The 27,962-nt window shown below is 55.0% G+C and overlaps 1 protein-coding gene and 1 long non-coding RNA gene across 2 annotated transcripts; both read left to right on the forward strand.

Moving 5' to 3' along the window:
* Nucleotides 1-18,175: 18,175 nt before the first annotated feature.
* Nucleotides 18,176-19,953, forward strand: LOC135576031 (ubiquitin carboxyl-terminal hydrolase 42-like). The gene is made up of 5 exons (XM_065038576.1): nt 18,176-18,380; nt 18,456-18,558; nt 18,703-18,770; nt 18,930-19,000; nt 19,543-19,953. Exons 1-5 carry the CDS (start codon nt 18,293-18,295, stop codon nt 19,627-19,629), a joined length of 417 nt encoding a protein of 138 aa, XP_064894648.1. The 5' UTR covers nt 18,176-18,292; the 3' UTR covers nt 19,630-19,953.
* A 335-nt stretch (nt 19,954-20,288) lies between these two features.
* Nucleotides 20,289-21,087, forward strand: LOC135576017 (uncharacterized). Its single transcript, XR_010467547.1, has 3 exons — nt 20,289-20,369; nt 20,587-20,687; nt 20,939-21,087. It is a non-coding gene; the product is annotated as an uncharacterized LOC135576017 (long non-coding RNA).
* The last annotated feature ends 6,875 nt before the right edge of the window (nt 21,088-27,962 follow it).

Below are 27,962 nucleotides of genomic sequence, written 5' to 3' on the forward strand. Positions count from 1 at the left end.
AACCCTACCACGGAACCCTAACCTAAACCTCATATAGCCCAAACACAAACTCCTAACCCTAAACGCTATACTCTAACCTCTTGCCCAAACTTCAACTCCAGCTCTAAGACTAACTCTAACCCAAAACCTGACCCATAACCCTCACTCAAAATCCTAATCCCAAACACTAACCCTAACCATGCTCCATAAACCTATCCCAAACTCTAACCCTAACTCTATCCCCTAACCCAAAACCTTATCTAACACTAACCCTCAACCTTATCTAAAACCTAACCCTCATCTAAATGCTAAACCTAAACCAAATTCTAACCCTAACTCTCAATCTAACCCTAACGTAACCCTTAAATTAAGCCCTAATTTTTACCCTAACTCTAACCTTTACTGTAAATCCTAACCCTAAGTCTAAACCTGAAACCTAATGCTAACTCTGGCCCTAACCAAAGCCCTAACACCAAACCCTAACAATAAACCTAATCTAACTATAACCATAACCCTAAATCCTAACTACTTACTATAACCCTGTCCTTAACTCTACTTCTAACTCTAACCACAAAAACAAACCCCTAACACTTATTCTAAACCTTACTCCTAAACCTTAACCCCAACCCTAGCCTGCAAGCCTCATTCTAAACCTCAGACTTACTTTAAAAATAACACCTACACCTTAACACTAACCCAAATCCTATCCCTAAAACTAAAATTAATTCTTTTCCCTAAGGCTAAATCTAACCCTGCCTCTAATTAGAACTCGAAAACTAACCACTAACCCTAACTGCAAACCCTAATCCTAACTATAACCCTAACCCCTAAACCTACCTGTAATCTAAACCTAACCCGAAACCTTACCTAATGCTAACTCTAACTCTACACCCAAACCCCTAACCCATATCTAAGCGTCACCATACACCTTATCTCAACCTAACACTACTCCTAATCCCTAACTGGTAACTCTAATCCTGACCCTGCGCTTTACCCAAAGCCCTATCCCTACATCTGACGAAACACTAGCCCCCTCTGATGCTAATACAAACCTAATCCTAACTCTAACCTGTAGCACTAATGTCAACCTAACATATCCTCTAACCCTAGCCCCTAACCCTAACACTGAAACTTAACCCTAAACACTAATCCTAACTCTAAACCTAACTAATACACACTAGCCAAGAAACCATAGCCAACAAATGATAACCCTAAGCAAAACTCTGATCCTGGTCCTAACCGCTAACCCCAGCTCTACCCCAAATTCCAACCCTTAATCTAACTCTTAACCCTAACCACTATTCCAAGCACTACCAGACCCCTAATCCTAACCCCAAACCCAAAATCTAACCATTTCCCTTATCCACAAACCATACCACTAACTACAATGCCAGTTCTTCATCCCTAACCCTACCCTAATCCTAACCACTAACTCTAAACCTAAACAATAAACCTACCTCTAACCAAAACCCAACCTTAACTCTGTCCCTAGCCCTAACCCTAACTACTTACCATAATACTCTTCAATAACCCCAAGTCTAACCCTAGCACCTAACAGCAAACTGTAACTCTAATCCTAACCCCTAAACCTAACTTTAACCCTATCACTAATTCAAACCCTAAACACTAAACCTAAACCCAAGCCTTCATTCTAACCCTTACCCACAATCTGTAACCCTAATGCTAAACATAATTCTAACCCTGAGCAGCCCTCTTCTGTCTCCTCCATTCTCCTCTTTTTCTTCCTCTTGAGGGGGCAGATGGGCTCTGTGTCCAGACAGGTCCTGGGGATGACACTTGCACCACGGGGCTGATCTTTCGGAGCTGACAGCTGGGTGCCTCCCTGACACCGCTGGGACCCTTGCCTGCCACCTCCTACCCCGCAGGGGACACTGAGCCCTCCTGTGAGACTCTTCCTCTTCTTCCTCGGGGGCTGGAGACTTGATCCTTGTCCTTCACAGCCAGAGCACAGGGGCTGCTGTCTGCTCCACGGTGCTGCTTACACTGACACTTTCTGGAGGAACCAGGGGTGACCTGGCTGGGCTCCTTCTCGCTGCTGCAGGAGGAAGGTGGTGCGAAGGGTGGGCAGTGGAACAGGTGGTCACGGGGAGGCTGGGAGCCAAAGGGCTGAGCTGAGGATGAAGCTGAAGGTCAGCTTTTCATGATTTGGCCAACGGAGAGCAGATGAGGACAGCCTGCAGAACAGGAAAAGAGGCTGACATGATCTGAAGGCCAGGTCAGGAGCAAGAGACCCCCTCTTCCTCCACACTCCACAAGCACAGCACCCAACTGCTGCCATCTTAGCCAATCCAAGAGAACAGGAGAGGTGGCTGCTGAAACCACTCCCCCGGGCCACCTGCCATGTCAGACAGTTGCCTCGTGGACTACTGGCCTTGCTGCCATGCAGGAGCCTGGGAGCCACTGGCACCACTTACCTCGACTTGCCAACAGGCCAAGGAGTTGGGGTGGGTGGTGTCCATGGGGTAGGTGTGGTTGGCAAATTGTGAATGAGGTGGTGTGCAATGGTCACTTCTGCTCGCCTTCCACAGGATGCTGCGCTGCAGTTATTGACGTGGAAAAAAATAAACAACAAACTTGGTGATCTAAAGAAAAGAGGTTTCCATGAGCCAAGAGAAGAAAATAAGATGAGCCCAGAGAAAAAGGAAGGGTAAAGACACAGAAGGGGAGAGGAAAGTGGGGGATGGTCAACCAATTAGAAGAGTTTTCTGTTAGAAGCAGAAACAAAAAAAGGAAGGAAGGAAGTTTAAACAACAGAAACCCCACCGCGCTGTCCTGAGCCCTGGTTGCACAGCGGCGCCCAGAGGGCCGGTCCCAGCCCCTGCCTGGGGAGGAGGAGACTCTGCAGCCTCCAGCTGGGGAGTCACCTGCTCCCATTGCCCCAGGGAACAGGACACTCAGAGAAGACTGGTGAGGCCACCCCACTCCAGGGACTGGCACAGCCGCCCCTCTGTCCTGAGCAAGAAGACAGGAGGCGTTTCTCCAGCCTTAATCAGGGATGGGAACAACAGCGGGGACCTGGCCCTGTACCCCAAACCAGAGCAACCGCTGCAGCCCTGGGGCTGAGGGGCTCTCCCTGTCTGCCTCCAGCTTAGCAAGACACCCAGCATCCCGTCTACACTCTCCCCAACACAATCTCCAGCTCAGAAGACACAAGGCACCTGTCGAAGACTGCAGGCAGAAGCTCAGGCTCACTTTTTGGCAGAAAGCACCAGCTTCATGGCTGGTGCTGGTGACGACATGGTGATGTTCAGCTCCAGAGCAGCACTGGCCAACAGGGACGATTTCAATTTTGCTAATTTGGAGTCTTTGGGTGCACCCATCTTGGTGCTGGATGTAGCAGGGAGGTCCATGCCACAGCCTGATTCCTGAGATGTGCAGAAGCTGCTGGTTCCACCCTGGGCCTTCTGGGACGCTTTGGACAGATCCCCGCTGTGCCGTGCACTGGGCTGGCAGCACTGCTGCTGCAGGAGTCCCTCTCCAGGGTCTCAGCATTCTCTCCACAACCCCTGGGCTCCTGGCTGGGGATGGGCTCCAGCAGCAGCTTGGGTGAGGTGGGTGGCTGCTTGCTCTCCCAGGAGCTCTGCCAGGACAGCTCTGCTTTAGCCCCACTTGTATTGCTGGTGTTGCAGGAGCTCTGAACTGTTCTGGGCACAGGAGGCAGCTGCAGGAGGGCGAGCAGCTTTTTGGGCCTCCAGGCTGAATCACTGTGCCAAGGACACAGGGTGATACTGCAATCCCATCCCCTCCAAGCTTAAACAGCAACTCTTAACTGAGCAGGATCCTTCCTGCAAGCCATCCTCCCTCACACCTGTCCATTGGGTGCAGTGCCTGCCTCCCTGCCAAGCCGCAGCCCACCTGCCCTCGCAGAGCAGGCAGAGGGGCAGCAGCTCCCTGCAGCTCTGGCCCAGAACAGCCTTCAGGATTCACCTGGCCTGTCACTGGTGAAGACCTGGGTCTGTTGGTCACAGCTTTTTTCACCTGATCAGAGACGCTGGCCCCAAGAGATAAAACAGAACATGAGCACAGGGCCACAGACTGCACCAAATTACTGAGCCTGACCCCAGCCAGGCACTGGCCAGCATGCCATGAGGGACGGCTGTACTGTCCCCAATCCCATGGAGCCTCAATGGAGGAGTCGTGGCTCACGCTCAGGCAACAGGCTCTGCTCTGCCAGACAGAGGCAGCACAACAACAGAAGCTGCTTCTCTCTTGCCTGCACCCTGCCTGACACTGGCAGTTAAGCAGCCTCGAGAGCAGTAACGGTGCAGCTGCAGGAACATCCCCTGTGAGAGCAGAGCTCCCCCCACCCACACCCTGCCCCACTACCTGATCTCCAGCACCAGGTCCAGGAAAGGGTCAGAGGTCTCCCAGATGCTCTGGCACACTGAGAACTTCACTGCAAAAGCAAGAGCAGTAAGCACACCCTGGCACAACACCTGCACCCAGCACCACCCCAGCACAGCACAGGCAGCTGCCCTGTTCTCCCTCTCCAGCTTTGGGCTCTGGGATGTCAGCACCAGGATTCACAGCGTGCAATTCCACTGTGTGCTGGGACAGCAAGTGCTGGTACATTACTGCCAACATGGGTTCCTCAGCTGGTGGCAAAGAGCTGGGGGCGCCCAGCCCACAGCTTTTTTCATCACTACAACACACGCCACAACCCACAGGAACCACAAGACTGACCAGCTGCACCTCTGGATAAGTTACACACACTCAGCAGGTTTCCCAAAAGATTTTTACTGCAAGGCTCTCACGGAAACCGCTGCCCTGAGAGTCACAGGCCCAGGACCTGGCAGCCAGCGCTCAACACGGGACCACAGGGATCTGCCAAGGACTTGGCGAACCAGCATGGTGGCCTGGGTCTGGTGATCCAACCTGGAGACAGCAGCACCAGAGCTCACACTGCCCCTCCGCAATGGCCACCCCTGTCACCCACCGCTGTGTCCTCAGGATCCAAACCCATCCCAGCGGCAGCTCCTCTCTCCCTTCCCGTCAGGAGCAGCTTGCCAACATTTATCCAGCACTTGCAGTGGCCACTAACCAGGCCTGGAGCTGTCAGGAGAAAGGACTCCCTGGAGCTCACCCAGCTCTAAACTCAGCCCCAACCTGCTGCTGGCTCGGCAGCCGGCACTGCGAGCAGCGCAGAGATGGAGCAGCTGGCAAAGAGCTTTGCAAGGCAGAGCCCTCTGGGGAACAGCACTGAGGCGGACCCACTTCCCCTCTGCGTGACCCAGCGTCAGCCAAGAAAGCAGCAAGCAAATTTCACAGGAACAGAAAATTAACATGTAAACACTCATTTGATCCAAGGTCGTACCTGTGGGATCGCCCCGAGGCTCACGGACAGACTCAAGTCAAGAAGTCAAGTAGCCGCTGCCTACAGGGACGGCTGGAATCAAGGAGAAAGGAAAAGAGTTTTCATTTCACGTTGTGATCTACCTTGTCCTCAGTGACCCGCAGTGCCTGGACGGGGGTCAGGCAACAACATGGGACCCAGACGCATGCTGAAATTGCCAAAGCTGCAGAGGGGCTGCAGACCCCTTGGCTGGGACCTGGCAGCTTCCAAACTACTGTGACCAGGCCACATGCAACACCCCTCAAGGACCAGATGGACAAACATGGGGGCTCTCAGGGCCTTCTGACCAGGACACCTCTCACACACACAAAAGAAAACCCACACTAAGGTGGCAGCATGGAGCACCAGGGCAAAAACATGACCATCCATGTTTCTTCTAGCAAAGAGCCTGCTGGCTACTGCAAGGCTCAACTATTGCAGGAAAATGTTAACAAATAATAAACCAAATATTAACAAATGCAAAAGGCCAGTGACCAATGAAGACTGAACACTTACCCCTGGGATTGCCCCCAGGCTCAGGAACAGGATTACACCAAGAGGCTTGATCACCATGGACTGCAGGAACCAAACAGGGAGTCAAACACAGGGGAGGAGCTTCCATGGCATGTTGGGATCTCCTTCTTCCTCAGTCACCTGCAGTGACGGGAGGGGGTGAGGTAAGGACACAGGACACACACAAAGGTGTACGTTCCCACAGCTAGAAATGGAACATACGTGACCTTTTTGCTGAGACCTAGCAGGTTTGCAGGCAAATAGTATTTATGACTTGTCTGTGTAACACCACCAAGGACCAAAAAGCTTTTGAAAAGCCTCTGAGATGATCCTGGAGACAATCACATGTGAATAACCTATTAAAACGTGAGTGTTTATTCCTTCAAGCAGACAGGCAGTGACAACGTACCTCTGGGACAGCCCAAGGCTCATAACCAGGATCCAGCTGAGAAGCTCCATCAACTCTGCCAGTGCCATGGCCTGGAGTCAAGCACAGACCAGAGAGGTTTCCAGGCTCACAGAGCAATACTCCTGCATTTCGGGTAAAAGAGGACATAAAGAAGAGAGAAACAATGGCCATCTATTGCAGAGAAATAGCCCTATTTAGGGAGAAAACTGGAGAAATGACTAAATATTCCAAATATTTGGGGGCTAAATTGGCCAATACAGGCAAAAGATTCTGAGTATTTGGGCAAAAAGTGGCCAAAATAGGCAAAAACATTCACATTTGGGAGCAAAACTGTTGGCAAAGGTGAAAACATCCCATATTGGGAACACGGCGCCTCCATTAGGGGAAAAAATGGGCAAAAGCACCTGAGTATATCGGGTAAAAAGAGCCAGAAAAACCAAAGCACCACTAGATTTGGATCAAAACTGGCCAAAAAGGGGTATAACATCCCCAGATTTGTGGTGAAATTGGACCAGAAAGTCAAAGTATGCCCAGATTTGGGTAAAAAACGGCCAAAAGTGGCCCAAACACGCCCAGATTTGGGTAGAAACTGGACTGCAAAGCCAAAGAACTCCCAGATCTAGGCAGAAACGACCCCAAAGCGCACAAATGTGCCCAGATTTAGCTCAAAGCTGGCCCAAAGGGCCAAAGCAATCCCAGCTTTGATTTGAAACAGGCCCAAAGGCTCAAAGCGAGCCCTGGGATGGGGCAGTGTGGCACGAGGCTGGGGGGCAGCGAGGGCCCACAGGGACTCAGTGCTGGTTTCTGCCCCTGGGCCACCACTCCCAGCCCCTGCTTGCCCAGCACTTGCCCCTGAAGCAGCCGCAGCCCCTCTCCCCTCCCTGCGGGGCGTCTGCCCCCTGCCCACACCCTGGTGCTGCCTGGCTCGCTCTGCCCGGCCCAGCCCGGCTGCTCTCCCGGCCCCAGCCCCAGCCCTGGCCCCACTGCTGCCCTGCTGAGCTGCTCGGGGCTGGGTGCTGCCCCTGCCCGCCCACCTGCTCCCTGCGCTCGGCTGGAGCAGCCTGGGCGTCCCGGGCTGGCAGGGGCACCAGGAGGAGGAGGAGGGTGAGGACCATGGCCCCCACGCTCGCACCATGATGCTGCTGCTGCCAAGACACAGCACAGCACGTCACCGTGGGGCTGTGACCTCATGGTCACATTGCAATCACCACATCTGCACACTACTGCATGGCCTTGTTCTACACCAGCATGGAAGGAACACAAGTGGAGAAGGGTGCACCTATTTGGGAGGCAGCGCTGCCTATGGGAGTGCACAGGCTCTCACTTCTTGCTTCCCAGAAATCAATCAATCAATCAATCAATACCAAAAGCACCAACTTCAGGGGTCTTGTAACTATTTTTGTCAGGCAGCTCTCTAGGAAGAAACCAGCTTTACCTGCTGGTTTTACCACAGCTTCAATGCCTTTAAAGCCACCACTTCTTACCTCTGCTGCTCCAACACAGCCTCACAGCCCAGCAAAATCATAGTGCAGGCAGAAACCTTCACCATACAGAGAGGGAGAGTCAGGAATACGTTACTCTCAAAAAACAGGCACTGTCAACCACTCTTGCTCTCGCTTACCAAATTCAGACAGTGTAAGAAAACAACAAGGAAGCGAGATTCTTATTTTATGGAGCCCATTATATGGACCATTCAACATCAAGTCCAACCAGAGTCTGAACCTCCGAATAAGAAATATCATCTTAAAATTTCTAGGAAAATGAAGGGCTTTGAAGTGGCAAGACCATAAAATATTCATAAAAGCACTGGATTCCGGGATTATTTCAAATGGACGAGGCCATTTCAAATTTCACGAGGCCAACAAGAGTTTGTTTTTAATCGTGGCTTTGGCTGTTCTGCCCGCTGGTGCCCAGTGAGTGTTTCTGAGCAGCGATCCCAGCCGTGGCCGCAGGTTGCAGCTCTTCCTCCTGGGGCCTGTGGGCAGGCGGGCCGGCCGGCAGAGCTGCCCGTGGCTCTGGAAGGGCTCTCTGAGCTCTTCCTGCCAGAGGCAGCACTGGCTGCTGGTGCCCTGGGGCAGCTTGGTCCCTGCTGGGGCAGCTTTGCTGCCTCCTGGACTCTTCCTCCTCCTCTTCCTCCTCTCCAGCACCACAGGCGTCAGATGCTGTGTCCTCCCTTGTCCAGGCTGCAATCTGTCCCCGTCACCACCCACTGTTTTCCTCATCTGCATCTCCAGGGCACTGAAGCCTTCCTGCTCCTCCTCCTCCTCTGTGCTGAGGGGTCACAGTCCGTGATCTCCACAACTGCGTGTGGAGATCATAGCGGCGCCGCGGGGATCTGCTCCGCTCCCTCTGCCTCAGCTGGGTCTGCTCCCGAGCAGCTTTGGGTGCAGAACGACACCGGGAGCTGTGGCTGGAGGGCCCTGGAGCTGCATCATCCCTTAGGGCTCGGTCAGACCGTGGAGGACTTGTTCTCCAGCTCCTCGTCCTCCTTGCTGAGCGATGCTGGTCTGTGATCTCCAGAAACCGGCTGCGGAGATCATAGTCCCGCCGTGGGGATCTGCTCCGATGTCTCATCCTTGGCCGGGTTTGCCCCTGAGCAGCTCTGGGGGCAGGAACAGACTGGGAGCTGCTGCTGGAGGACAGTGGAGCTGCTGGTGCAGACTGGGAGCTGCCACTGGAGGGTATTGGAGCTGCCTCGTCCCTGTGAGTGGGGTCACAGCTCAGGGGACTGGTTCTCCCCCTCCTCCTGTCTGACTGTTCATAGTCCGCGGTCTCCACAAACCAGCTGCGGAGATCGTTGCCCCAGTGCGGGGATCTGCTCCTGGGCCTCTCCCTGGCACCGTTCTCCTGGCAGGGGGCAGAAGGGCTGAATCCCCGCTCCTCTTTGCTGCTGTCCTCTCGTGCAGCGTGGAGCACACGGTCACGGGGGTGACAGCGCAGCGGGCACGCAGCTTTCCTTCTGGACACCAGCCTGAGACAGCCGTGGAAGAAGCGACGCAAGCAGGAGCCCAGGGAGGAGCTGCTGTTGATCCTGCCTGGCCAGATGGGGCACGGCCAGCCCGCAGCTGCCTCCTGGGCTCCTGCCCGGCTTTGCTGGCTGGTGATGGCTGGTGCGGATGAGCTGCTGTCCTCTGGAGACTCCACCGTGCCCCCTGCCATGTCCTGCAAAGAGAGCTGTGAAAAGGTCCTGCCCTCCCCTCCTGACAGGACCCACCAGTGGGGAAACTCCAGAAGCTGTAAGAGCCCCCCAGACGCTCTCCTGGAGGCTGCAGGGGGGCCAAGGAGCACAAATGGAAGGGATCCAGCTGGATGCTGGGATAGGGATGCTGAACTCACCAAAGGTTTCTGTACAATAAGCAGAGAGAATTTAACTTACAAGAAGAGGGACTGAGACCTGGGGAAAGAAAGAGATAGAAGAAGCAGCTTCTAGGCTTGCATGTTCAAAGAACAGCCCTGCAGGGACTGACAAACAAGGGCTGCTTTTCTCCTAAATCAGTTCCAGATACTGGCAGCCCTTGGGAACTGTCCAGCAGATTTAGAAGGAAATGTTCACAGAAGTACTGACAGGCCTGGCTGTGCTCCCCAGAGAGCAGGTGGTTGGCCAGAGCGTGGTGTACATCAGGCACTGCAGGATGGAACTGAGGAAGCATGGGTTGCCCACGTTGTGCAGTCCCGCTCCAGCTCTCTGGTTGTGCTGCGAGGCCATGCAAATCTTCTCTAGGGGAAAGAAGATCCTCTGTGGTGGAGCCATTCCCTCAGCAACGACTGCCAAGAAACCACATTTGAAAAGAAATAATGTTGTTGCATGAAAGCGCATTTTAACAGTCAAGTTTTCTACAGGAGTACCCAGGACAACCAGCCCTAACCTCCAACAGAGATACGTTGGGGCAAGCCTAACACTGCCATTGCAATTTGCTGGTCAAGAAACAGTTTTGAAAAAGTGTGTTCCCCTGCTTACTTTGCCTCAAGTCCAACAAACCCACACTCGTTTCTGTGCCCCAGACAACCTTCCTTTCCCTCTAGAGTCTTGAATGGCATTAGCAGGTCAAGTCTTCCCTTTTCTTGATTGTAAGTTGATGAAAACAACCAAGTACCTGGCACAGAAGGTAACCCTACTGATGTCGGACCTTTCTGCGAGCAACGACATCTTTAAAACTCCTGTACAGAGCAGCTGGGAGTGAGGAAACACAACTTCCCCTGTCTAATTGAGAACACCTTGGTAAGTCTGGCTGCTCTCAGGAAGTGCCCCAGAATCCACTCTGGGTTGTCAGCACATCAGTATTCAGGAATTGAGCACCAGCCACGGCCGTTGACTTTGGGGATTCACAAAGGCCGAGGCTGCTGCTGCAGCTGCTACTCACAGAGGTCATTCTCCATTGTGGCCATCGCTCCTCTCAGGAACACAGGGCTCTGGATGACAAAGGATGTCAGGATGTGCTCCAGAAAGAGAAGATGAGCGTCAATCCCGTCACCTGATTCCAAATAAAGAATTGCACCTCAACAAAATGATTAAAAAATACCCAAATTGAAACCCACAGAACAGCATCTGCCACCGAGAGTGTTTCAGTGGCAGTTTTAACTGCTGCAGAGCTGCAAGGCTGATGACCTTCCCATGACTCTCACGGGGCCCCAGTTCACAGCAGTTTCAAAGGCCTTTTGAAAGTCTCCAATGCACGTTACCTTCTGTGACGAGGACCTGCTGCTGAGCTGTTGCTGCTCCTGCCCCATCAGCACGTAGATATGGGTGGGCTCCTCACAGGGGCCTGCTGTCACCCGTGGGGAGGAGGGGACGGTCACCCAGCGTGGCGGTGGCATGGGCGAAAGGGGTGGGGTGAGGGGTCGGCGTACGTCATCGATGCCACGGGAGAGGGCCTGGCAGTGGCAGGTGTGGCAGCCAGAGTCATGGAGGAAGAAGAGGGTCCCGCCATAACCCAGGAGGAAGAGGTGCTGCTGGGCAGGCGGCAGCTTGTGGTGGCCGTGAGCAAAGGGGGATGGGATGGAGGCCACCAGCGCTGGCTGCTGACAGGGGCCCAGGCCCTGGAGGCTCAGCCCGTTGGTGTCTGGAGGGGGAAGCAGAGACGTTGTCATGGGCTGGGGACAAAGTGCCACCACCCTCCCCTCCCTTGGCGGTGCCGGGGGCTCACAGCTGAGACTGCGGCATCTTGCAGGGCCGGGTGCTGGTGGGGGCAGAGGGGGCAGAAGTGGCCCCAGGCGGCCTCGCTGTTCACAGCTCGTGGCGGCAGCAGCAGGTCTGGCCCCGGCTCAGCAGGTCGGGCAGCGTCAGGAGATGATGAGCAGGAGCTGTGGGGAGGCGGGGAGAGCGTCAGCCCTGGGACCCCCTGCTCTGAGGGGAGACCCCAGCCCCGCCACCCCCCTGCTCCACTCACCATCTCAGGCCAGACGTGGGATGGCGGCCACGTCCTCCCCTCCTCACCGTCCTCCAGGCGCTGTGGGGTCGCTTGTGCTGCGGGAGGGGACGTGGGTGAGATGAGAGCGAGCACCCCCACGGCAAACACGGCCCCCGCCATCATCACCACCCACCCCGTCCTCTACCTCAGCGTCACGTCCTCATCGCTGTCGGTCACGTGCTGGCGGCGATGGCGGCGAGAAGCCCAGTGGCCCATGGCTGCTGTGTGGTGGCACAGCCCAGGGACACTGACTCTGTGAGGCGGTGGCTCCCACAGAGACGGGGGGTCCAGAACACGGGCAAGGGGGGGAGGGCTGAAGAGAGGAGGCGGGGCCAGGGCCGGGGGCTGCTCAGCCCTGGGGCAGCCCCACGGGCACCATGTCCGAGCTCAGCCCGGCCACCGGCAGAGCCGCCGCCTTCTCACTTCCACCTTTGCCAGCACAGGGCGGCAGGGCGGCCAGTCTCCTCCCTGAGGTGACGCTGCCCCGCATTGGTCCCTGGGCTGTCACTCTGCCCCGCTTTGGACCCACGACAGCGAACAGAACACGGCAAGAGAGAAAGAAGGAAAGAAGAGCAGAAGGAATGAAGGAGAGGGGAAGACAAGGGCAGAGAGCAGGACATAGAGGCAGAAAGAGACAAAAGACAGAGAACAGGTCAGGAAGATTATGAGGGAAAAAGACAGGGACGCAGATCAAGACAAAGAGATGGAGAAGAAGAAAGAGACAATGGCCTGAAGGGTAGAGAGGGACAGAAAAAAAAATGCACAGGGAGCAGGAAAGAGCAGCAATGAGGAGAGGAACAGTTGGATGACAAAGACTTGGAGAAAAGAGAAAGGGGTGACAGGGAGCAGAGCATAATAACAGAGGGGAAGAGAGCTACGTGGAAGCCAAAAAAACCCGACAAAGAAGGAAACAGGAGAGGGCGGGGAAGGACTGGGACACAAAAGAGGGTGACATGACCCCCAGGGCCCAGGGCTCACCACAGTTCCCGCTCTCTGCACTGCCAGGCAAGTTGTGGAGTTCAGGCAACTCTGTCTCTGTGTTTCTGTCCTCCCTTTCTCTTCTGTAGCCCCAGCCGCTTGCCCATCCTCCACCTAGGAGAAGACACTGGTGTTTGACAGCTCTTACACCACGAGGCTTCCCAGACACACACCACGCAAACACACACTCTACGGCCGTACAGTAATTTTCCTCCCTGACACAGACCCTGCGGTGCACGTTTGTGATCTGCTCTGCTGAGGCGGCTCACAGGGACTCTTCCTCGCCCAGAGGGGCAGCTGTCTCTTGTGCAGCTGGAGCAGCAGCTGTGGGGATCCCCTCTACTTCATCCTCCAGCTGCTTTACCTTTTCCTGCTCTCTCCAGCTCCAGCCCCAGCAGCTCCTCTCCAAAGCCAGCAAGTGCCCACCTGCCCATTTACACACCCCACCAGGAGAACAAGGCCAAAGCAGCCCACGCACACCTGAGCCAGATGCAGCAACAACAGCCCCAGGGCCCCAGTGCAGCCTCTGGCAGAGAACAAACCAGCAGCCACGATTCCCGCAGCTGCTTGGCTGGAGACCGCCTGCTGCAGGAGCTCCTGCACACCCCGCTCCTTCCCCGCACCCGTGCTGCTGGCACCTGCGTTAACGGAGGATGGAGCAGCCCCAGGCCCAGCTGCTGCTGCCGGGAGAGGCCGTGGGGTGGCCCGGAGCTGTGGGACAGGTCAGGGAGGTTTTGGGCTGGGACAGCTGCAGGGGGAGCGGGCTGGGGCAGCTCTGGGATTCGGGGTGCAGGTGCCTGTGCTCCTCAGGGGTGGATTTCTCCCTCCAGGGACTGCAGCTTGCTGGTGGAGTTGTCGATGGCTGCCTGAGGGTGACAGTGTTAGTGGCTGGATCCTCTTCTAGGCATCCATTTCACAGATCACAGGCTACTTGAGACTGGCCAGGAGGTCACCTGAAGGGTGAGGTCACTTGGAGGGTGAGGTCACCTGGTCCCACCCCCTGCTCAAGCAGGGCCACCTGCAGCCGGTTGTCCACGATGGTGTTCACAGGGCTGTGGAACATCTCCAAGGAAGGAGACTCCACAAGCTCCCTGGGCACTCTCTGCCAGTGCGCGTCACTCACACAGCACCCTCTGCTGAGCTGCGTGAGATCTCTGTCAGCCCATCTCTCCAGTGTGCCCAGGTCCCTGCGGATGGCAGCACGACCCCCTGGCCTAAGTGCCACTCCTCCCAGCGTGGTGTCCTCCGCCAGCTTGCTGAGGGTGCACTCTGCCCCACCATCCCGACCACTTAAGGAAGATGTTAAACAGGATTGGACCCAGTATTGACCCCTGGGAGACACTGCCTGTAACTGGCCTGCAACCAGACTTGGTGCCACTGAGCAACACGCTCTGGACCGGGCCGTCAGCCAGTGTCAGTCTCACTTGCCGCTGGCTCATCCAGCCCATTTCAGTTCCAGGGACTCAACCTCCATATTTAAAACAAAAGAGACTGCAACATGGGCACATGCCATCACACAGCTCTCAAAATCCCATCACGTAAACTGCTCAGACTGGGTGTGCAGTGCAGTGCCCGCCCTTCATCTGAGGGGCTGACCTCTGATTGGCTGCTTGGCCTGTCACTCTGCCTGACACCTTGCCCCTCATGCCATGGCCTCAGCAGAGCAGGATGTGATGGCGGGAAGCGCCAAATTCATCTTCAGTGTCCAAGGGTTTTCTCCTGGTCTTTGCTGACCATTCACATTGGGACGTGCACAATCAGCCTGTGTTATGTCACTTTCAGCAGCTGCTGCTTTGGCAGAAATGGCTTGTTTATTCTTGTTGATTCTGCAAGTCTCGCATTAAAAAGCTGCACCCAGCACATCTGTCTGGTGTGCTGCTCTGAATCACATCAATAGTCAAAACCGCTGTATTTGCTCCCCTCCCAACTAGAGCAAAGTAAACCCCTGGATTTCACTCTCTTTCCTAAAGAGAGGATCGTAGGAAGTTACATTCACATCCTAGGATGGAAAAAAAGGGAAAGAATATGAATAGGAAAAGCATTCCAGACAATTGAAAAAAAATGGAAAGACATTCTATAAAGGAACAAAAATTTTCCAAGAGGCATCCACCTGTATTTCATATCAGAAATACGCTCAGTGCCGATGTTTGCAACACGAGGTGTACAATGTGGCATTGTCTGTACTGCTTTAAATCTGTTCAATAGTATTAATAGACAAGTAAAACAATGAGCAACTTGTATGAAATCTTGTTTTCATCAGAGTGCACTCACTTCACCTTATTTCCTCTGACAATCTGTTCAACTGGCCATATGTGAGAGATTCTAAGATAATGTCTTGAGGACCCGTGTTGGAAAGTAAAACGTGGGAAAGCAAGATGTGCGGTTCCAGCCACCTGGATGATAAAGGAAGATCAATACTAACACGACCATCCGGACGGCCAAAGACATAATACTAACACAATAATATGTAAAGGGCCTTGGACAGATTACTTTGAAGTACATTACTCATAATTGTAAAAAGTTATAGCCCAGACTCGTCAGAATGGTATCTCGGGCTGGATAACCGACCCCTAGTGCATGGGATGTGTGAATGTCCTTGGGCCTGGTCTGTGAATGAGTGGAAAAACAAGTGAGATAAACATCACATGAGTTTAGTGTGTTTTTAATAACAATTAGTGGAAAAACACCTTTTGTAAACATCTTAGTCCAGGCCCGTACCTGTAAATCCTATACGTTGTCAACGGTGAATAAAGAAGGCAGCCTAGGCCTAGGTCAGGTCTCTGCTTGGCCAGGCTCTGCGCTCCTTCCTGAACAAGATCTCTGCCTCTGCGCGAATTTCTGTCTGTGTCCTGGTATGCGTCATTTCTAATCGCCGCAAAAAATCCTGCGGGTGATCTGGAACTGTGAGCAGCACTGACCACACGGCGCCCTCTCAACAGCAGAAGCAACTTTCCTGCCCGATAGGGTTTGCTCCTTCCCCACACAGCTTCTCCCCTCAGTGTTGCTGGGATCTCCCGGGCAGGCTGAGCGCTGACCCTGGCAGGCGGCAGAGTCCCTTCACCTTTTTCACCCCCCACCACCTGGATTCCTCCTTTTGTGCTCTGCCCGCTCCAACAGTTTGTCACTTGGTTATACGGTCAGTTTATCCTCAAGCCACTGAGAGCTTCTGTAAGCGGTGAGACAGCACACAAAGCCCATGTCCTCTGCTGCCCACCCTTGGAGTTCCCTAGAAACTTCTACAAACCCACTACAGGAGCAGCTTCACTGCTGTTCAGATCAGCCAGCCAGGTGAACACGGGTCTCTGGAACACACCACAGGGCAACAGGGCAGTCCCAAGGGGACATGAGGGCAAAGGGGGACCTGGAGACACCTGAGAGCACCCAGGTGCCCAGGGCTGAACTGGCCTGTTCCTCCCAACAGGACATGGTGCCCCTTGCTCCCCAGGCACAGGGTCACAGTGGGGCCCTTTGTGACCTCGCATTGTGACACCCACTGCCCTGCATTGTGGGACAGGATTTGGCTGGCCTCAGCAAAACTCCCAGCACTTATCAATTGGTAAAAGGAGATGTGCTGGAACTTGTTGGTCACAGGCCATGGGAAGGATAGAGGCGAGAACCTTAATTAGAAGGAGTGGAGAGCGCTGATTCTATGTTTAGACAAGGTTCACAAGTTAATAATGTTGTCCTGTAAAAAGGAGACTCTTGTTTTTGCACAGGGAAGATTGCTTGGGTTGGGGTAGTAACTGTTTAAGAAAATGTCTTAGCACCAGCCAGTCTGTGAATGTGTACAGTGTAGACCAATCAGTCTGTAACACGGTAACAGAAACACCAATCAGCTCGAAGCACATTGCTGAGGAAAAGTATAAATGTATGTGAAGTACACTAATAAAGCGGACATTTTGTTTGCATCAAACCGCGCCCCGTCTCTCAATCGCGGTGCTGCATGTGCTCAGCGCAGCTGCAGCCCCGGCCCACACTGTCCGGCACCTTTAAGATCGTCGAGTCCAACCATACCCTCACTTTAGCTGCCCCTGGCAGACTCCCCTCTGCCCCCGGCAGCCTTGTGCTGAGGACTCCCCAAGTGCAGCCCACGTCTTTCCCGGCTGCCCTTGGCAGACTCGTGGTGTTTCACCAAGTCTTCCCAATTCCTCACCTATACCTCTTTCCCCAAACCCACGAGATGGCAGACAAACACCTCACCTGCCCCGTGGTGGCCCTGGAGGAGGACAGGGCTCCCCAGGAGAGCAGCTCTCCAGCAGAGCCCCAGGAGCTGTGCATGGCCCAGGACCTGGAGATGGGTGAGTGAGGGGCCCTGGTTGTCTGGGCAGGGCGGGGGCCAGCGAGCACTCCCTGCTCAACACCGGGATCACGTTTCCCTGCACGCTGGCAGGGGGGTTCCACAGGTGTTGGCCATGATGCTGCCTGAAGTCCAGGGCTGCTCCGAGCTGGGAGCCGGCCCCAGCACAGCCTCTGCGTGCAGAGGGGACCCAGCTCCTGCTCCAGGGCACGGGCAGCGAGAGGCAGCTGGGCGGGCAGGAGGCAACCGTGCTGTGGGACGGGGACCTTTCCTGCCCGTCTGAAGCGAGTTCCTCACCCGCTGCACCCGGCTTTCCCCGTCCTGCCTGGCTCCAGCATCGCAGCCCATCTGCCGGGCACCCTCCAGCCCTGACACGCACGGGGAGACTGTGCCGGAGGCTGATCCAGGTCAAGACTCCAGAAGGAAAGGAAGGTTGCTCAGGGCACAAAAGTCAGAGTGGGGATTTGTTGCACTTTTGGCAAAGTGAGCAGGGGAACACGCTATTTTCCAAAAGTGCTCCTTGACCAGGAACTTTCAAGAGCAGTGTTAGGCTTCCCCCAGTTTTTCTGTGTGGGAGGATAGAGCTTGTTTTCCTGGGTGCTCCTGTACAGATACAGAACTCAACTTTTAAATCTGCTTCTCTGCAAGAACATGGACTCATCTCTCTTCCAATGTGGTTTCTTGGCAGTCGTTGCTGAGGGAATGGCTCCGCCGCAGAGGATCCTCTTTCCCCCAGAGAAGATTTGCATGGCCTGGCAGCACAGCCAGAGAGCTGGAGCGGGACTGCACAACCTGGGCAACACGTGCTTCCTCAACTCCGTCCTGCAGTGCCTGACGTACACCCCGCCTCTGGCCAACCACCTGCTCTCTGGGGAGCACAGCCGGGCCTGTGAGTACTTTAGGGAACATTCCTTGTCCATCTGTTGAGCAGGGCCCAAGGGCTCCCAGAATCTGGAAGCTGATCTAGGAGAAAAGTGGCCCTTCTTTGTCAGCTCCCTGAGTTGGTGTTCTCTGAACACTCAAGCCTAGAAGCAGCTTGTTGTATCTGGATGTGTTCATCTTCAGAAAGGCACCTCTTTCTATCCCAGGCTCTTGGTCCCTGTTCCTGAAAGTTAAACTCCTTTGCTTATTGCACAGAAAGCTTCCGTCAGTTCAGCATCCCTCTGAAGAAAGTTTTCCGTGCATTAAAATGTCCCGGGCTTGTTGGGACTTGGTCAACTTGGGAGGAATGGAGAATTCTTAAACTGCAAGACCTCCATTAGGTTTCCCATCGCTGTGGATATTTTGCAAACCTGAGGAGCTTCCCTCTCCCATTCCTCCCTCCCTCTCCAGGTGGCCAGAAAGGCTTCTGCGTCATGTGCAGGATGGAAGTGCACGTTCAACAGGTCCTGCATTCCTCAGCCAGTGCCATCGAGCCTTGGGCTGTCGTCGATTTTCTCACAGGTGAGTCAGTGCAGGTGCTGTGACATGATTGATGCCGTTCTCGTAGGAGAGAACTAGTAACTTCTTCTTTCTTAGAAATAGGAGAAAATTTCCAGCATGGCAGGCAGGAGGACGCCCACGAGTTCTTACGCTGCACCATGGATGCCATGCAGAGAGCTTGTCTGAGAGGAAACAGCGAGTAAGCGCAAGCAAATTGTGTTTCCAGCGTTCCCAAGCCCTTTGGAGTCCTTGATGTCCTCCCCTCAAGGAAAACTATGCCCAGGGCTTTCAGACAAAGCCAGACTCTGGGAGGAGATAACTCTGCCTTCCCATTGGTTTGCAGCTTGGACATGTCCTCTCAAGCAACCACCATCGTCCATCAGATCTTTGGGGGCTTTCTGAGATCCAGAGGTACTTTTCCACTGCTATTGCTCTCCTTGGAATCGTCTGTGCCCTCCTGTCTGCCTGCGATAACAGCCGATGGTGTGATTGGCACAGTGGGTGTGAGAGGGTAACCCGGCACAGTCTGTCGACTTCCCCTGTCACTGAGCATTTCCATTTGCCTTCCAGTCACATGCTGGAGCTGCCAAGCGGTTTCCGATTCCTACGAGGCCTTCCTGGATGTTCCTCTGGATATCAAAGTAAGAGAGTTTGTAATTGTGCTTCAAGACGTCCCAAGGCCCCTGTAGCTTTCCAGATTCCACACAGTTGGCTTAAAAACGTATCTGACAAGAGAGGTTGGCGGTGGGCGGGAGGTGGAATGGACTGTGTTCTGCAGAGGCCATGGCAGTGGTCTCCCTGTCAGAGCTGGTTTCAGCTGGACAGGCACACGTGCCCCTCTCTGCACCATGGCGTACCCTCCTCCTTCTTCCCTTGCCCTCCCGCAACACCCGTCTGGCTCCCAGGCTCATGGGGGTGTTGTTTCCATCACTGGTGACACCCATACCATCGCAGCTGAACTGTGCAGTGCCACAAAGAGGTGGCTCTGGAGAACCCTGGGAATCCCTGAGAAATGAGGGAGATGTTCAGCATCACACCCTCTTTCTGCCTCCTGGGCACTGCTTGCGGGTTCACAGTGGGTCTCCTCAGCCTCATCGAGCTGGTTTTTTTGCGTAAACTCCTCGTAAGTGTTTGGGTGTGGGAATTTCCCAGAGCTCAGGGCTCTCCCTTCTCACTCCTCCAGGCAGCCGCATCTGTCACCGCAGCTCTGGAAGACTTTGTGAAACCGGAGCACCTGGATGGTGAAAACTGCTTTAAATGTAGCAAGTAAGGCCATTATTGATGATGTATTCATACTGGATCCTGTGCGAAGGTGTCATTGAGCAGAAGTCAGCTTTTCACATTGAATTAAGGCACAGTAATGAGACGCAGGTTTTTTAACATGGCATTATGGTACTGAATAGCCTTAAAAGAGCGCAGGGATGTGTGAGACAGGAAAGTCTGTCTGGCCTTTGGGGGAAAAAATGGTGCGTTTCAGCCCTTGGCTCTGTCCTGGCTTTCAAGGTGTGACAAGGTGACTGCCGCCTCCAAGAGGTTCTCGGTCCATCGCGCGCCCAAGGTTCTCACGGTCTGTCTGAAGAGGTTTGAAGCTTTCACCGGCGACAAGATCAGCAAGGTGTGTGCACAACTGGAGTGCAACGTTCTCTTCCTGGAGCGGGTTTCCCAATGCCGGACGCTCTGTCACAAGCTGCTCATGTTGAGATTTTCACGTTCCCTTCTGGGGACACTTCCTGTGGGAAGACAAGTGTGTCCTCTGCTCCCACAGAGCTGCTTTGGTCCAGATGAGTTTCCTGCCACCCAACTCGGGACATATTGCTGTGTCCTGAAGTGTTCCAGGGTCATTGCTGAGCCCTCCTGGTCTCTCCGTAGGTCGTGGAGTATCCCCAGTACCTTGATCTTCGCCCGTACATGTCTCAGGCAGCCGGAGAACCGCTCCTCTACTCCTTATACGCCGTCCTGGTGCATGGAGGTGGCAGCTGCCGTGCAGGACACTACTTCTGCTACATAAAGGTGAAAAGCTACTTCCTTCTGAACAACGGAAAAATGTATCCCGGGGAAAACTGACTTTCCTGGCCGTGTTACTGACAGCCACGGATTTGATGGGAGAAGGTTTCCTCAGGGGCTGGAATGCATATGTTTTGAACACTGCTGGTTGGGCAGTTTTTGGCCTGTGTTTTGTGGAGAAGCCGTGCCATTCATCTCCAGATATCGACGCTTTTCTTTGCAGGCCAGTGATGGACTGTGGTACCACATGGACGACAAGTCTGTGGATCTTTGCGACAGTGACACAGTCCTCAGGCAGCAAGCCTATTTACTGTTTTACATCAGGTAATCACAAGTTTTAAACTGTGTTCAGAACACATTTCCTTTTCCTGGCTTTGCTATTTTTCTTCTCATCCTGTTGAGTGTTTCTGTCATAGCAGACAATTACCACCTGCATCCTTCAGCCCAACCACATTTCCCATTTGTGGTCTTAGTTGCATCTTCTCCCTGTCATATAAACTGTTCCAAGAAAATGCCAGAACCCAGGGAAGGCTGCAAGAACAGCCCCCAACAGAGATCCCTCTTTTTTTCCCCAGGTGCTCTGATTTGGAAGTTGGACAAAGGGCTTCTTCCTCACCAGCACCATCAGAAGCCCGTTCCCTCCTCAGTCAGTGGGCGGCCGGCAGCAAGCAGGTGCGTTCTGTGGGACAGCAGCATCTGCCCCATAGGACTAAGGCGGCTGTGGGGAGGTGGTCAGGGCACCAGATGGACAGTGGGTTTCTTTTGGGGATCTTGGCAGCGCTCTCTTTTCCCTCCCACACGGCAGCTTTCTGCACAGTTGCAGCACGGCTCCCACTCCCAGCATCCACCTGGATCCATCCCATTTGTCCTCCTTGGCCCCTCTGCAGCCTCCAGGAGCCTTTGGGGGCCCTTGGCTGTCCCCTCACAGCTTCAGGGGTTTCCCCACTGTTATGGTCCTGTCAGGAGGAGAGGGCAGGACCTTTTCACAGCTCTCTTTGCAGGACATGGCGGGGGGCATGGAGGACTCTGCAGAGGACAGCAGCTCATCCGCACCAGCCATCACCAGCCAGCAAAGCCGGGCAGGAGCCCAGGAGGCCGCTGCGGGCTGGCTGTGCCCCGTCTGGCCAGGCAGGATCAACAGCAGCTTCTTCATGGCCTCCTGCTTGCGTCGCTTCTTCCACGGCTGTCTCAGGCTGGTGTCCAGAAGGAAAGCTGCGTGCCCGCTGCGCTGTCACCCCCGTGACCGTGTGCTCCACTCTGCGCGAGAGGACAGCAGCAAAGAGGAGCGGGGATTCAGCCCTTCTGCCCCCTGCCAGGAGAACGGTGCCAGGGAGAGGCCCAGGAGCAGATCCCCGCACTGGGGCAACGATCTCCGCAGCTGGTTTGTGGAGACCGCGGACTACGAACACTCAGATGGGAGGAGGGGGAGAACCAGTCCCCTGAGCTGTGACCCCACTCACAGGGACGAGGCAGCTCCAATACCCTCCAGTGGCAGCTCCCAGTCTGCACCAGCACCTCCACTGTCCTCCAGCAGCAGCTCCCAGTCTGTTCCTGCCCCCAGAGCTGCTCAGGGGCAAACCCGGCCAAGGATGAGACATCGGAGCAGATCCCCACGGCGGGACTATGATCTCCGCAGCCGGTTTCTGGAGATCACAGACCAGCATCACTCAGCAGGGAGGACGAGGAGCTGGAGAACCAGTCCTCCACGGTCTGACCGAGCCCTAAGGGATGATGCAGCTCCAGGGCCCTCCAGCCACAGCTCCCGGTGTCGTTCTGCACCCAAAGCTGCTCGGGAGCAGACCCAGCTGAGGCAGAGGGAGCGGAGCAGATCCCCGCGGCGCCGCTATGATCTCCACACGCAGTTGTGGAGATCACGGACTGTGACCCCTCAGCACAGAGGAGGAGGAGGAGCAGGAAGGCTTCAGTGCCCTGGAGATGCAGGTGAGGAAAACGGTCAGTGGTGACGGGGACAGATTGCAGCCTGGCTGAGGGAGGACACAGCATCCCACGCCTGTGGTGCTGGAGAGGAGGAAGAGGAGGAGGAAGAGTCCAGGAGGCAGCAAAGCTGCCCCAGCAGGGACCAAGCTGCCCCAGGGCACCAGCAGCCAGTGCTGCCTCTGGCAGGAAGAGCTCAGAGAGCCCTTCCAGAGCCACGGGCAGCTCTGCCGGCCGGCCCGCCTGCCCACAGGCCCCGGGAGGAAGAGCTGCAACCTGCGGCCACGGCTGGGATCGCTGCTCAGAAACACTCACTGGGCACCAGCGGGCACAACAGCCAAAGCCACGATTAAAAACAAACTCTTGTAGGCCTCGTGAAATTTGAAATGGCCTCGTCCATGATTTTGCTGGGCTGTGAGGCTGTGTTGGAGAAGCAGAGGTAAGAAGTGGTGGCTTTAAAGGCATTGAAGCTGTGGTAAAACCAGCAGGTAAAGCTGGTTTCTTCCTAGAGAGCTGCCTGACAAAAATAGTTACAAGACCCTTGAAGTTGGTGCTTTTGGGATTGATTGATTGATTGATTGATTGATTTCTGGGAAGCAAGAAGTGAGAGCCTGTGCACTCCCATAGGCAGCGCTGCCTCCCAAATAGGTGCACCCTTCTCCACTTGTGTTCCTTCCATGCTGGTGTAGAACAAGGCCATGCAGTAGTGTGCAGATGTGGTGATTCCAATGTGACCATGAGGTCACAGCCCCACGGTGACGTGCTGTGCTGTGTCTTGGCAGCAGCAGCGGCAGCATCATGGTGCGAGCGTGGGGGCCATGGTCCTCACCCTCCTCCTCCTCCTGGTGCCCCTGCCAGCCCGGGACGCCCAGGCTGCTCCAGCCGAGCGCAGGGAGCAGGTGGGCGGGCAGGGGCAGCACCCAGCCCCGAGCAGCTCAGCAGGGCAGCAGTGGGGCCAGGGCTGGGGCTGGGGCCGGGAGAGCAGCCGGGCTGGGCCGGGCAGGGCGAGCCAGGCAGCACCAGGGTGTGGGCAGGGGGCAGACGCCCCGCAGGGAGGGGAGAGGGGCTGCGGCTGCTTCGGGGGCAAGTTGTGGGCAAGCAGGGGCTGGGAGTGGTGGCCCAGGGGCAGAAACCAGCACTGAGTCCCTGTGGGCCCTCGCTGCCCCCAGCCTCGTGCCACACTGCCCCATCCCAGGGCATGCTTTGAGCCTTCGGGCCTGTTTCAAATCAAAGCTGGGATTGCTTTGGCCCTTTGGGCAAGTTTTGAGCTAAATCTGGGCACATTTGTGCGCTTTGGGGTCGTTTCTGCCTAGATCTGGGAGTTCTTTGGCTTTGCAGTCCAGTTTCTACCCAAATCTGGGCGTGTTTGGGCCACTTTTGGCCGTTTTTTACCCAAATCTGGGCATACTTTGACTTTGTGGTCCAATTTCACCCCAAATCTGGGGATGTTATACCCCTTTTTGGCCAGTTTTGATCCAAATCTAGTGGTGCTTTGTTTTTTCTGGCTCTTTTTACCCGATATACTCAGGTGCTTTTGCCCATTTTTTCCCCTAATGGAGGCGCCGTGTTCCCAATATGGGATATTTTCACCTTTGCCGACAGTTTTGCTCCCAAATGTGAATGTTTTTGCCCCTTTTGGCCACTTTTTGCCCAAATACTCAGAATCTTTTGCCTGTATTGGCCAATTTAGCCCCCAAATATTTGGAATATTTAGTCATGTTTCCAATTTTCTCCCTAAATAGGGCTATTTCTCTGCAATATATGGGCATTGTTTCTCTCTTCTTTATGTCCTCTTTTACCCGAAATGCAGGAGTATTGCTCTGTGAGCCTGGGAACCTCTCTGGTCTGTGCTTGACTCCAGGCCATGGCACTGGCAGAGCTGATGGAGCTTCTCAGATGGATCCTGGTTATGAGCCTTGGGCTGTCCCAGAGGTACATTGTCACTGTCTGTCTGCTTGAAGGAATAAACACTCACGTTTTAATAGGTTATTCACGTGTGATTGTACCCAAGATCATCTCAGAGGCTTTTCAAAAGCTTTTTGGTCCTTGGTGGTGTTACACAGACAAGTCATAAATACTATTTCCCTGCAAACCTGCTAGGTCTCAGCAAAAAGGTCACGTATGTTCCATTTCTAGCTGTGGGAACGTACACCTTTGTGTGTGTCCTGTGTCCTTACCTCACCCCCTCCCGTCACTGCAGGTGACTGAGGAAGAAGGAGATCACAACATGCCATGGAAGCTCCTCCCCTGTGTTTGACTCCCTGTTTGGTTCCTGCAGTCCATGGTGATCAAGCCTCTTGGTGTAATCCTGTTCCTGAGCCTGGGGGCAATCCCAGGGGTAAGTGTTCAGTCTTCATTGGTCACTGGCCTTTTGCATTTGTTAATATTTGGTTTATTATTTGTTAACATTTTCCTGCAATAGTTGAGCCTTGCAGTAGCCAGCAGGCTCTTTGCTAGTAGAAACATGGATGGTCATGTTTTTGCCCTGGAGCTCCATGCTGCCACCTTAGTGTGGGTTTTCTTTTGTGTGTGTGAGAGGTGTCCTGGTCAGAAGGCCCTGAGAGCCCCCACGTTTGTCCGTCTGGTCCTTGAGGGGTGTTGCATGTGGCCTGGTCACAGTAGTTTTCCTGGTCACAAACCCTGCATCTGGCCAGGAAGGCTGAACACGGCCTCCTCCCTGGGCTCCTGCTTGCACCGCTTCTTCCGTGGCAGCATAAGGCTGGTGTCCAGAAGGAAAGCCGCGTGCCCGCTGCGCTGTCACCCCCGTGACCGTGTGCTCCACTCTGCACGAGAGGACAGCAGCAAAGAGGAGCGGGGATTCAGCCCTTCTGCCCCCTGCCAGGAGAACGGTGCCAGGGAGAGGCCCAGGAGCAGATCCCCGCACTGGGACAACGATCTCGGCAGCTGGGTAGTGGCCACCACAGACTACGAACACTCAGATGGGAGGAGGGGGAGAACCAGTCCCCTGAGCTGTGACCCCACTCACAGGGATGACAGAGCTGCAGTGCCCTCCAACCGCAGCTCTCAGTGTGCTCCCGCCCCAGTGCTGCTCAGGAGCAAACCCAGCCAAGGCACAGGAAGCGGAGCAGGTCCCCACAGCAGGGCCATGATCTGCGCAGCCAGCTTATGGAGATCATGGACCAGCATCGCCTGGCAAGGAGCACGAGGAGGTGGAGAATAAGTTCTCCATGTTGGGACCGAGCCCCAAGGGAGGTTGCAGCTCCAGTTCCCCGCAATGCCAGCTCCCAGTGTGCTTCGGTACCCCCAGCTGCTCAGAAGAAACCTCAGCTGAGGCACAGAGACCGGAGCAGATCCCCACAGCGGGGTCATGATCTCCACAGCTGGTTTGTGGACACCACAGACTATGATCCCTCAGCAAGGAGGAGGAGGAGGAAGGCTTCGGTGCCCAAGAGATACACATCAGGAAAACAGTCATGGCACTGCAGTAGTGATGGGGGCAGATTGTGACCTGAGAGAGGAAGGAACACAGCATCTGACCCCAGCAATGTCAGAGAGGAGGAGGAGGAGGAGGAAGAATCCAGGAAGCACTAAAACTTCCTCTAGCAGGGACCAAGCTGCACCAAGGGCACCAGCAGCTCCCCCATCCCTCCTGCCAGTGCTGCCTCTGACCAGGAAGAGCTCAGAGAGCCCCTCCAGACACACGGACAGCTCTGCCTGCCTGCCCACAGGCCCCTTGAGGAAGAACTTGAATCTGGGTCCAATGTTTGGGATCGCTTCCCCAAAACAACACTCATTTCGTACCAGCAGGCAGAAAAGCCAAACCCATAATTAAAAATGTGTCCTTTACAGGGTGTTTTCTTCTCTGTGGATTTTGGGGCAATTGGTGAGTGCACCCAGTCTGAGCAGTTTACGTGATGGGATTTTGAGAGCTGTGTGATGGCATGTGCCCATGTTGCAGTCTCTTTTGTTTTAAATATGGAGGTTGAGTCCCTGGAACTGAAATGGGCTGGATGAGCCAGCGGCAAGTGAGACTGACACTGGCTGACGGCCCGGTCCAGAGCGTGTTGCTCAGTGGCACCAAGTCTGGTTGCAGGCCAGTTACAGGCAGTGTCTCCCAGGGGTCAATACTGGGTCCAATCCTGTTTAACATCTTCCTTAAGTGGTCGGGATGGTGGGGCAGAGTGCACCCTCAGCAAGCTGGCGGAGGACACCACACTGGGAGGAGTGGCACTTAGGCCAGGGGGTCGTGCTGCCATCCGCAGGGACCTGGGCACACTGGAGAGATGGGCTGACAGAGATCTCACGCAGCTCAGCAGAGGGTGCTGTGTGAGTGACGCGCACTGGCAGAGAGTGCCCAGGGAGCTTGTGGAGTCTCCTTCCTTGGAGATGTTCCACAGCCCTGTGAACACCATCGTGGACAACCGGCTGCAGGTGGCCCTGCTTGAGCAGGGGGTGGGACCAGGTGACCTCACCCTCCAAGTGACCTCACCCTTCAGGTGACCTCCTGGCCAGTCTCAAGTAGCCTGTGATCTGTGAAATGGATGCCTAGAAGAGGATCCAGCCACTAACACTGTCACCCTCAGGCAGCCATCGACAACTCCACCAGCAAGCTGCAGTCCCTGGAGGGAGAAATCCACCCCTGAGGAGCACAGGCACCTGCACCCCGAATCCCAGAGCTGCCCCAGCCCGCTCCCCCTGCAGCTGTCCCAGCCCAAAACCTCCCTGGCCTGTCCCACAGCTCCGGGCCACCCCACGGCCTCTCCTGGCAGCAGCAGCTGGGCCTGGGGCTGCTCCATCCTCCGTTAACGCAGGTGCCAGCAGCACGGGTGCGGGGAAGGAGCGGGGTGTGCAGGAGCTCCTGCAGCAGGCGGTCTCCAGCCAAGCAGCTGCGGGAATCGTGGCTGCTGGTTTGTTCTCTGCCAGAGGCTGCACTGGGGCCCTGGGGCTGTTGTTGCTGCATCTGGCTCAGGTGTGCGTGGGCTGCTTTGGCCTTGTTCTCCTGGTGGGGTGTGTAAAGGGGCAGGTGGGCACTTGCTGGCTTTGGAGAGGAGCTGCTGGGGCTGGAGCTGGAGAGAGCATTAGAAGGAGAAGCAGCTGGAGGATGAAGTAGAGGGGATCCCCACAGCTGCTGCTCCAGCTGCACAAGAGACAGCTGCCCCTCTGGGCGAGGAAGAGTCCCTGTGAGCCGCCTCAGCAGAGCAGATCACAAACGTGCACCGCAGGGTCTGTGTCAGGGAGGAAAATTACTGTACGGCCGTAGAGTGTGTGTTTGCGTGGTGTGTGTCTGGGAAGCCTCGTGGTGTAAGAGCTGTCAAACACCAGTGTCTTCTCCTAGGTGGAGGATGGGCAAGCGGCTGGGGCTACAGAAGAGAAAGGGAGGACAGAAACACAGAGACAGAGTTGCCTGAACTCCACAACTTGCCTGGCAGTGCAGAGAGCGGGAACTGTGGTGAGCCCTGGGCCCTGGGGGTCGTGTCACCCTCTTTTGTGTCCCAGTCCTTCCCCGCCCTCTCCATTTTCCTTCTGTGTCGGGTTTTTTTGGCTTCCACGTAGCTCTCTTCCCCTCTGTTATTATGCTCTGCTCCCTGTCACCCCTTTCTCTTTTCTCCAAGTCTTTGTCATCCAACTGTTCCTCTCCTCATTGCTGCTCTTTCCTGCTCCCTGTGCATTTTTTTTTCTGTCCCTCTCTACCCTTCAGGCCAT

The sequence above is a fragment of the Columba livia genome, chromosome 22 (genome assembly GCF_036013475.1).
Source record: "Columba livia isolate bColLiv1 breed racing homer chromosome 22, bColLiv1.pat.W.v2, whole genome shotgun sequence".
Taxonomy (NCBI): domain Eukaryota; kingdom Metazoa; phylum Chordata; class Aves; order Columbiformes; family Columbidae; genus Columba; species Columba livia.